The sequence below is a fragment of the Urocitellus parryii genome, chromosome 6 (assembly GCF_045843805.1).
Source record: "Urocitellus parryii isolate mUroPar1 chromosome 6, mUroPar1.hap1, whole genome shotgun sequence".
NCBI lineage: Eukaryota > Metazoa > Chordata > Mammalia > Rodentia > Sciuridae > Urocitellus > Urocitellus parryii.
The window spans coordinates 138,918,613-138,930,235 of record NC_135536.1 but is presented as its reverse complement, the minus strand read 5'-3'; the positions used below and the strand labels follow the sequence as shown (position 1 = coordinate 138,930,235).

The 11,623-nt window shown below is 41.3% G+C and overlaps 1 protein-coding gene across 1 annotated transcript; it reads right to left on the bottom strand.

The window, feature by feature from the left end:
• Nucleotides 1-685: 685 nt before the first annotated feature.
• LOC144255456 (sperm motility kinase 3A-like) lies at nt 686-2,080 on the bottom strand. Its single transcript, XM_077800158.1, has one exon. It carries the CDS (start codon nt 2,078-2,080, stop codon nt 686-688), a length of 1,395 nt encoding a protein of 464 aa, XP_077656284.1.
• Nucleotides 2,081-11,623: the final 9,543 nt, after the last annotated feature.

Below are 11,623 nucleotides of genomic sequence, written 5' to 3'. Positions count from 1 at the left end.
GGGAAAAGATGACCCAGAGAAAGGGACAGGTTTGCCACCATGTAGCCAAAGAATCCACTGTACATTTTACTCATTCCCTTGTTTATGCTACACTATTGTAAAAAAACAAAAACAAAAAAAACACTACTTTTTACAAATTCATTCCATTATTAATGAATATTTAGGTTTTTTCTACATTGGGGCTCCATTCATAAATGCTCCAAGGTGTCTTGGTGCTAATGGGATCACATTTCGGTTGTGTGTGTTCATGCCATGGAGTGGAATTGCTTGGATCATGGGATATGAGTATAAACAATGGTTTTATACCAAATTTGTCTGAAACAAATTTAATGAGAATCATCCCTCGGGAATGGGGGAAAGGACAGAGGAGAAGGGCAGGGAAAGGGTCCCAGGGAAGCAGTCTCTGATGTTTTCTGCAGGTGGGGGCAGAGGAGAGTCCTGATGTCCCAATGGATGCAGAAGGGTGCTTGGTTCTTAGGCAGGGTGCTTGGTCCTTGGGCAGAGAAACCTGAGGTCTTGGCACATCATGCTCCTGCATTGTTTCGGAGTCCACACATCCGATGCCCATACAAGGTGTGAGGATCCAATAGAGCACAGGGTCCTCTGGCTATCCCCTGGTTTTGCCTGGGTCATCTCTTCCCTTCACTGGAGCCACACTTAATGAAACTGCCACCTTTCTGCCCTCTTACATGGGAGCCAACTTATTGCTGACCCCTGGTGAGCAACAGCACAGTACTCTGACACAGTTAGCAATCCTCCTGACAACCCACCTCAAGAGCCTTCTGTGGGCCTGGGGTTGCCCAGAGTCCAGCTGAGGGCCTGCATCAGGTGTGGAGGCCCCTGCTGGCTGCAAGTGGAGATGGAGAGCAGGCTCACTGGCACTCCTGATGTGCTTCTGCCCTGCCTGTGTGGAGCCCTCAGGCAGCTGAGGCTCACAGGGCAAGGGGAAGGTGCTCAGGGCAGGCTCGCTGGGGCTCCTCTTTGGGAGCACAGGGGAATGGGAAAGATCCACAGGGCGTGGGCGAGGCTTCACCCTCGGAAGCACAGGCTTCCCCTGGAACATGCAGCCTGCCCCCTGGCTTTTCTGGTGCTGGAGCAGGAGGTAGGTACCCATGGCCGCATTGAACTTTCTCTTGGCCAGGGACACCCAGGTCTTACGCGGATCAAAACCCATATCAAACATGGTGGTCAGTATTTCAGGGTCTGGGCGGATGGGGATTGGCTTACTATAATCCTGGGGTAAATCCTGCTTACCCTGTGTCAGCCATGGGTGCTGAAGGATCTGCTTGGCTGTGGGTCGATCTTGGGGGTCCAGGGTCAGCATTTGGCGGATGAGCATTTGTGCTGCCAGGGAAACACCAGGAGGGTCACGGTAGGTTGCCAGAATGATCTGAGTCAGCATCTCCTTAGAGGTGTTGCCAACAAGTGGGTACCTCCCTGTCAACATATAATGCAGAGTGACACCCAGGCTCCAGATGTCCACTGGGGGTCCCTCATACGCTTGCCTAATGATAATCTCGGGGGCAAAGTGTGACTGAGTGCCCCAGAACTGGCGCAGCTTCTGCCCAGGCGTGAACCTGGCACTGAAGCCAAAGTCGGTAAGTCTAGCATGGCTCCTGGCATCCACCATGATGTTCTCTGGCTTCAGGTTTCGGTGTACAATGCCCTTGTCGTGGCAGTAGCTCACGGCACTCACTACCTGCCGGAAAATTCTTCGGGCCTCTTCTTCCTGCATGCCACCCTGTGAGACGTGGTCCAGTAGCCGACCCCCACCTGTGTGTTCCATCACCATGTAGATATATCTGTGGGTCTCAGCCACCTGCAATAACTGTATCACATTGGGATGCTCCAGGCTCCTCATGATCTCTGGTTCGGAGAGGACCAGGAGGTTCTGCTCTTTCTTCCGCAGGGTTTTGATGATCACCTCTGACCCAGTCAGGCGATGGCGGGCTAGTTTGATCTTGCCAAACTCGCTAAACCCAATGTCCCTCAGGACCTCATACTGCTCCCTCAATCCTGGCTTCCGGCGGGACCTGGGCCCCTGCAACATGACACTACTGTCACTACTCTGGCTATGCATCCTAAGAACACCAAGCAAGGATGCTAGCAAATATAAAAATAACAGAACAAAACAACAAATCAAAATCAATAACAGAAACAAGACAAAACAACAAACCCAAATCAAAGAAACAATAGTCAAGGACCACCAGCAACAACTGCCAACCGCCAACCACCAAAAGTCCTAACTATCAAGAAGTCCAACAGGTCACCTACAAGGGCTTCCTGTACTTGTGGACAAAATCCCAGCTGTGGACAGTCTCTCATATACTTTTGAAACTTACTCACAATGGCTCCTTGTGACATCAGAGCAAGTAATTGCTCTGCCATGCCTGGCCATAACTCCCAGGGGTCATCTCCCTTTGGGACCTCCAGAACTTCTTCCATTTTCAGGCTAGGAATAAAGAACTTCACACACTTTTTCCTTTATTGGTTCATGGAGACTGATGTGTACTTGCTTAGGAATTAATATTCTGTGGAACTTCAATGTAATTTTCACTTTCCATCTAAAAACCTGTAATAACTTTTGGTTATTTCCTTAAACACAGCACACAAAAATAGCATTTATCCTGGTTCCTGAATTTTGGGTGTCTTCTCACATTTTACACATCTACCTCATCCTTGTCCCTTGTCCATGCAGTGGCAGCAGTTTCAGGAAGTCTGGGAAGAGTTTGGGAAATGACAGATCTGGAGAGGCAGGCAGAGTGGACTGCCAGATGACAAGCCAGGAGATACAGACCATCTAGAAAGATGGGCCAGAAGCTTAACTAAGGTACCAGAAGCTAATGATGTGGTCAGAATGCTTTTAAAAATGGATGCTCAAGGACACAGTGGGAGGAAAGCAGTAGTGAACATGGTGGACTTGGTGGATTTTTTAGGCAGGGGGCGCGGGTGTGGCATCAGCAAGGGAATCACCCCACATGGCCATCCACATAGGGAAGACATACCAGTGAATATTGTTGGAGAACAGGACGTTTGAGAGGAATTACAAGGACTAACAGGATCTACTCCCTATTTCGGTAAGGGGCATAGGAAGAGGGATAGGTGCAACAAAGACCAGGGGAATCCAAAAACCACTGAATGGATCAATGGATGAACCTGGAGGACCCTGTGCTAAGTGAAAGAAGCCTGACACAGGGAGAGGATACTGTATGATCTCTCCAGTGATTGTGTCTCTGGCAGGAGTCATGGAGGCCTGGACTGCAGAGAACAAAGCAGAGCAAGCACCTTCTCCAGAGGAGCAAGGAATGCTGAGCCTGAAACAAGTCACTGCAGCATCTGGAGGACTTCAGCCTGAGCAGAGCTGGGGCATGGTCAGGGCTGGGGCGTAGTCAGGGGTGGGGCGTGGAGGTTTTGAAACATGCAGCTTTCTCAGCCCTGGAGAGTGGGCTTGGATGTGTGAGGGCATTATTTTGCAGGACTACCTGGTTGACCTTTATCAAGATTCAAGGGCATATGGCTTTTAATCCATGAAGGCTTCCTAATAATGATCCTGTGCCAATATGCAAAATTTTTAATTTTTTTTGTGTAGTTTGTAGTTGTGAAATATATAAAACAAAAACCACCCACATTTGGAGACAACCTGAGTATTTCTTAATAGGGAACTGGTGATAAAAAAATATGGCAGAAAATAGTCAACAAACATTGTGTTGCTATTATATAAATTAGAGTAGTCTATATATGCAAACATGAAATGATCTCCAAAATATAGCACTAAATGAGATGAATGAGATGCAGAATAGTGTGTGATCTAGTTTGTGCAAACATATAGACATCATAAAGACATAATATGTAAATAATTTCTAGAAGAATTCATAAAAAATGTTGACAGCAGTTACATCTAGAGAGAGACAGTGGTTCATAGAAAAGAGGGGAACATTTGTCTTTTGACACTTTTTAGTACTCACACTTTTAAATTGTGCAACATGTATTCTTTATTTGTAAAAATTAGTTTATTAGAAAATAATGGAAGGGAAGGGATTGAACAGGTGCAGCAGATGAAGAAAAGGTCAGGGAGGGTAAGGAAATAAAAGATAAAAAGGAAAGAGAAACAAAGGACTCTTCAATTGGCAGGAGTAAAATGATCTTTATAGGAAATTTTAAAAATTAAACAGGTTTGTTGACATATAATTTACATACCATAAAATTCCATACCATCTTAGAGTGTAGAGTTGCATGGTTTTTAAGTATATTTATAAAATTATGCAATCATCACCATAATCTAATTTGAGAACATTTGCATCACTTGGAAAGAAACCTCTTACCCATTAGCAGTCGCCCCTCATTCTCTGCTCCCTTTACACTTATTCCTTGGCAATAAGTAATTTGCCTTCTGTCTCTATAGATTTGCTTATTCTGTACATTTCATATAATAGGATTTATACAGTGTGCGGTCTGTTTTGACTGACCTTGTTCACATAGCATAATGTTTTAAAATTCACCCATGTCATTCATACCATGTATGAGTACTTCACTTCTTTTTATTGCTTAATAATATTCTACCATATAAACTTACCACCTTAGGCTCCATTCATAAATTGATAGACTTTGCATGGGTCCCATTTGCGTACTACCACAAATAATGAACATTCATATCAAATCAAATTTTTATTTATATGTTTTGTTTTGCTGTTTTTTTTTCTCTTGGGTAGATACCTAGAAATGGCTAGATAAAAAGATGTCTATCCTGAATGAAGCAAGATGAAATCTTAGAGTAGTTTTGATTTGCATTTCTCTAATTGCTAGAGATGTTGAATATTTTTTTTCATATATTCAATTGTATTTCTTCTGTGAAGTGTCTGTTCAATTCCTTAGCCCATTTATTGATTGGGTTATTTGTTTTTGTTTTTTTTTTTGATGTTGAGTTTTTATATGTCCTGGAGATTAATGCTGTATCTGAGGTGCATGTGTTAAAGATTTTCTCCAATTCTGTTTCCTTTGCTGAGAAGAACCTTTTTAGTTTGAGTCCATTCCATTTATTGGTTCTTGATTTCACTTCTTATGTTTAGGCAATTATCAAGAATACAAGCAACAATAAATGTTGGTGAGGATATGGGGGAAAAGGTATACTCATAAATTGCTGATGGAATTGCAAATTGGTGCAACCATTATGGAAAGCCATATGGAGATTCCTACGAAAACTTGGAATGGAAGCACCATTAGATCCAGCTATCCCACTCCTTGGTTTATACCCAAAGGACTTAAAACCAGCATACTATAGTGATGTAGCCACAAAAATGTTTATAGTAACTCAATTCACAACACCCAAACTATGGAACCAATTTAGATATCGTTCAATAGATGAATGGATAAAGAAAATGTGGTGTATATACAGAATGTAATATTACTTCAACCTTAAAGAAGAATGAAATTATGGCATTTGCAGGTAAATGGATGTAGCTAGAGAATATCATGCTAAGAGAAATAAGCCAATCCCCCAAACCCAAAGGCCAAATATTTTCTCTGATATGCAGGTGCTAATTCACAATGGGGGGGGATGCTAGAGAAAAATAGAGGCACTTTGGTTTAGGAAGGGGAAGTGAAGGGAGGGGATGGGGTATAGGGGTGGTAAGGATAATAGGACGAATCAGACATTATTACTCTATGTTCATACAGGACTATCCAACCAGTGTGATTCTACATCATATACAGAAGAATGAACAGTTATACTCCATTTATGTATGATATATCAAAATGCATTCTACTAATTAGGAGAAATAAAAAATCTTTAAAAAAACATAAAATCAAGTTTATCTTTCTTTGCAATAAAACATTACTCTATTGGGGTTGGGGAGGTGTCTATCTAGGACCTTAAAAACCTGCCACAAAGCTTTCCAAAGAGAATGTTTTTGTTACATTTCTACCAGGTTTGTATGAGTTCTGGTTCTTTTCATGTATTTATTAACCTTTTGAACATCTTTAAGTCTGTTCAGATCCTCTACTCATTTTTAAAATGGGTTACTAATCTTTTTATTATTGACTTGTAAGAGTCTCTACATAAAATATCTATGACTTGCAAGTATTTTCTCCCATTCTATAAGTTGTCTTTTCACCTTCTCAATGTCATTATTTCTGAAACTTTTTGGCTTTGATGAAGTCTATTTATCATTTTTTCTTTATTATTTGTACTTTTGTGTCTTATCTAAGAAAATATTGCCTACCAAAGTCGAGGATATTTATGCATATGTTTGCTTATTTTAGTGTGTTTAACTTTTACATTGAGGCTTATGATCCATTTTGAATTAATTTTTGTTTACAGAGTAGGAGAGGGATCTAACTTCATTATTTTGCATAGATATACAGTTGTCTTTGCACTATTTGTTGAAAAGTCTCTTTTCCTTCCATTTACTAGTGAAGTCATCTATTCTTGGCCTTTTCTTTGTGGGTATTTTTTGGTTATTAATTCAAATCTACTTATTGTAGATCTATTCTGATTTTTTCTTCTTGAGTAGGTATGTAGAATTTTTATATGTAATTGCTTTTACTTCAAATGTGAAGTACTAAGGGATTTGGGGAAGTGAGGAAGGAAGAAGATTGGAGACTCAAAAGAATCCTAAATCTATGTTACACATTTGGGGAAAAAATTTTATTTTCTCTGATGTGTATGTCCCCAATCCTGTGTGTATAAGAATGAGGTAGTTGAAGTCCCTCATTAAAGCTAAAATTCAAGAAAATAAGAAACATGGGTTCTTCATTGCGTTTGCAGCCAGATGTATAGAGATTGCTCTGAAAGAATCCCCTTAAGAATGGGGGTAGCATTTAGAGAAGAAGGTTTTATTTACCTACTAAAAAGCAGGGAAACTTATAAAAGCCCTCTACTTGCAGGAAGGCGGAAAAGAAGCAATCTTATTACAGATGTTTGGTAGATCAAACATTCATGAAAGCTAGCTGCTCTCAACTTCTTGCAGTTTTGCAGTCTTGAGAAATAGCCTCAGGAATATAAATAGTTATCCATACAGAAATATTTTTGATGAAACCCTGCTGTCATGAACAGCTTTGTGCAACTAACTACTAATATAGAGACTGAGAATACTTTTTAAGTGGTGCAGGAGCTGTGATTCAAAGAAAGTGATCTATTGTGAATCAATTTGCAATGTGGAATCTCATGGAATGCTGGATGAAATCGAAAGGCAGCTTGCATCTTGTTGGCAAGATAGAATAATGAGATTCGGCTATAGTCAGAGGCATTTCCCTGTCAGTTCCTTGAATAAGTGCTTGCTCATGCCCCTGTGGGGGCATTTGTCATGAGAGCCAGGCTCAGGCTACAATGACATCTATGTGTAGTTTGCTGGGGACATATCATGCCATACAACGGAAGATTCCATCTCATAATGGCTTATACATTTTCTCAACAAAACATTTTGGATATCATTATGAAGCCTAGAGAAAAGGCCCTCCTTAGATGTAGATGAGTGAACATTGCTGTCAATATTACAGTTTCCAGATCCCATCCAGATTAACAGCTGATGACATCATGTATCCCGTGGCTGACCCAGGACACTCAGCAATAACAGGAAGGTACCTCTAGAAGACCTGGCATAGGGAAATTCCTTTTAACTGATCGGTTCCTGGTGCCATTTGAATAAAATAAAATGAAATTACATTTCCTTTTCTTCATTTCTTGTTCCATTTTCTTTGATCAGTCACTGTTGATCTCCCTTGTAAGTAAACACACTCTGAGTGTGGTAAGAAAAGCTTGTTGACCTCCCTTTGTGTGGTATAATTTGGTACCATACCACGGCGAATATTTTTAAAGAAAGTTTTATATGTGGTAGGGGGAGTGTTGGATGCCATGCAAAATTTTAGTAAGACCAGAGAAATAAATTCAAGCCATTTATTGTACAACACTGTGACTATAGTTAATCACAATGTGCTGTAATTCGGAAAATAACTAGTAGAGTAGATTTTAAGTATTCTCACTACCAAACAAAATGCAACTATGTTTAGCCATTCCACAGTGCACTCGTTATTTTAAAACATCGTTGTGTACACAAAAAAGTAATAATTTTTTATTTGTCAATTAAATGAATAAATTTTAAAAAACATGCACTTGACTAAGCTGAGTGATCACCAACCAAGGTCTGTGGGAGCCTCAGAAAGATGGGATTATATTTTTCAGACAACAGCCTTCACCAGATGTCCATGACCCTGAGTGATTTCCATTGACTTAATTGTTAGGGAATCAGAGGGCACTGCTAGATCCCTAATTACTCTTCAGTATGGTTTCCATTAGTAATGCTTGTTTGTGTGTGCGTGTGTGTGTGTTTGTGTGTGTGTGTGTCTCAGAAAACTGGATAGGGAGAAAGACATCTGCTATAATTTGAGCTCTGTCCCCAAATTTATATTTTGGTGGAAGTGGTGATGCAGCCCAGTGGCAGGATGCTTTCCTGGCATGGGAGAAGGCCTGGATTCAATCTCCAGTGCTGCAAAAAAAAAAAAAAAAAAAAAAAAAAATTAAATGTCTTATTTTGAGTCTAATCCCCAGTACCCCAGGATGGATTTCATTTGGAAAGAGGGTCATTGCAGATATAATAATTAAATGAGATAATTAAGGGGGCTTTAATCCATTGTAGCAAATGTTCTTCTTCAAGAAGAGGATATTTATTCACAGAGATAGGCACACCGAGATAGGAAAATGCTGTGAAGAGATGCAAAGACAGTCATCTACAAGCAAAGGCAGGATCTGGCTTCAGTTCTTTCCTTTAGCCCCCAGAAACAATCAACCTGTTGAAACGTTGATTTTGAATTTCCAGCTTCCTGGGCTGTGAGACTGAATTCCAATGGGGAGGCAGCCAGAGGCTTGTTTGGGGATTCTTCTTCCTGCCAAGGAGGGTGAAAGCCACCTGAGAAATTAAAGACTAGAAAAATTAGTGAAGAAGAACAACAACAAAAAAAAAGAGTCAGAAAGGATAGATTCAAAAAGGTGGAGCCCCTGATAGTCCAATCCATGCAGGAGCTGGAGCTAGACAATTAGAAAATGGCTCCTGTGGTTTATTTAAGGAGGTACATCAAAGGCAGGGATAAAATTTCAGGGGTGGAGTCCTGCTCCCTGGTGTCTTGCAGTCAGCAGGTTGATTGGCATCTTGGTAGGTCACACCTGTCTCAGAGGGGCTGTGTGGTTACAGCAGGTCACCCCATCTCTGGTGCTGTGTGGGACAAGGCAGAGTGGAATAGAAATTCACAATGTGCCTGGGCAGTCAATCAGAGGAAATGTCCACTGGAAGTTCCTAGACACCAGATTATCCTGTTCACTAGGCTATGATGCACAACACAGCCCACACCCAGCCCATGGACAGCTTTCAAAAAATATATGGTTATTTTTTCCTCAGGTTGTGGTACTTTCTCAGGTTATGGCATCTCTCTGGAACTAATGTAACTTCTGGCGCCTTCTGTGCCCTGGTGTCCTTGTCTCTCACAGGAGAGAAGTATGGGAGCTAGCTCTCCTAGAAAAAAAAACTTTTCTTCTGGGAAAAATGGTTTGAATGCCAGCCACCATTTTCTGTACAAAACAAAGCACAGTATCTCTTGCCTCAAGCTGTCTGAGGACTGAAGTTCCATCTTTTTTGAAGCATGAAATCTATTTTCTCATTTTCCCAAAGTGTACTTGTGGCCTATCAGCCTCATGCAACACTGTGGAAAAGGAAAGCAGCAATTCCATGGTTACACGATCTTGGGAAATGTTGCACAGGCGTTGTGGAGACCGAAGGCTCTGAGAAGTTCCACTGAAAAGAAACCTGCTAAGCCTTGTTAAATTCAGTGTTTCCCTATCATATTATAGTTCATGTCCAGGATAAAGATGGCCCCTCTCCCTGTTCTGAAAACAGAGGATGTCGCAAATAGGAGCCTCACAGCTAATTATAGAGATGGACATGCAGAGCTGAACCCATGAATCACACAAAGTTCACTTCCTTAACTTCCCAAAGAAGGCAAGACTTCCAGGGGTCAATGGCTATTTTCCAGTATTCCTAAACTATATCTCCACTGGTAAGCACACTGTGTGCTCTCTGCTGAGCCTGCTGAGTTTTGAACACCTAACTGGTGTTGCTATCAGCATCTTCACAGAGACAGTTCCTAGACAAATTCTGGAAGTCTTTTGGAACCCAAGACAAGCCAAGCTAAGCCACGCCTTTTGCATTCTTTGGTTGGTTGAACTGCAGAGATGTGCTCTTTGGCACATCCATTACAATACCTGTCAATTGATCTTTTGGCTAAAGTGGTATAATGTAGAGTATCTGAATTCTAGGGGAAGAATTTTCTAGTCTAGACCTAAAACTAATCAAAGCAATGGGTTTGGGATTTTGCCTGGTGGAGGGTCAATGGAATTTCCTTCCTTATACGTGGCTTTGTACCATCACCTGCTAGAGATTGAAGTCAAGTCATTTTTCCTTGGATAAAGAGCAGTTCAAGGGCCATGTCTTATACCTCCCTTTTGCTCTGATTATTCTTCATGCATGGTGACAGCCATTGTACACGCTCAAAAATTACAGAATCATAGACTTCAGAGATGATCTTTGGGAGAATCCAGTGTGGGAGGTGGGGCAGCGTATGGATGACTTAAACTTTGGATGTATTATTCTTAGGCTTCCTTGACGTCATGACTAGTCATGCTATGGTGTTCTTAATTTTAGCCTCTGTGATTTCTGCTGAGATCCTTAGCATTCATGCCCCAGGCATCATACTGGTGGTATCTACTGCAGAGATGGATGAGGCACATTCCTTCCCTTATGAGGCTTGTGCCTCCATGAAGGAGAAAAATGACCACACATTGTGTAAGACACAGGTGAGTATCAGGAGCCTGAGACCACCATGGGGAAACCCATGACCAAGATGGAGAGGGTATAGGAGGACTTCTTAGGACATGTCATGCAACATTCAAGAAGAGCCCTGAAGGACAGTTAATCCTAATGCAAAGAAGAGGGGAGAGGGGTTTTCCAGGAAGAGAGGAGTGTGGGAGGGAAGGCTTAAAAGCATGAAACAATGTAGGGCCATTGAGGACCCGTGCACCAAATGGCTGCTGCTGGAGCACAGCACTGGAAACTGGGGGGAGGGGGGCGGGGAGTGCGTGTGCTTGCTTCCACTTGCAGCCAGTGGTGCTTTTGGTGATAAAAACATCTCATTTTGGACATTTTCTAAAAAACAATTGTTTAAAAATGTGCTTACACCCTGTCTTCTCACAGGATTATTATAGGTTTTAAGTCCCCGTAGAGAATTCCTGAACTGGCCATATGTGCCATCTGTAAGTACGTGCTAATTTTAATTATTAATTTCAAGACATGCTAGTGAGTTATATTGGGTACTTCTTTAGGAAAGAACACTCTGAAGCTGTTTGCCTAGATCCTATTTACTTTTTCTTTCTTTCTTTTTTTTTTTTTGCCAAAATATAAATTCATTCCATATAAATGTTTTATTTTTTCTCAAAAGGTATATAAACATTTAAACAGTGTAAGTATTTAATCAAAATATTATTTCTGTCAAGACTGGCTGATTGATTTATCCAGGCATGAAAAAGATCTCAATAAAGCATCTCTCTGATGAGTCATTTTTTCCCCCTTGTCTTCCACAAAAA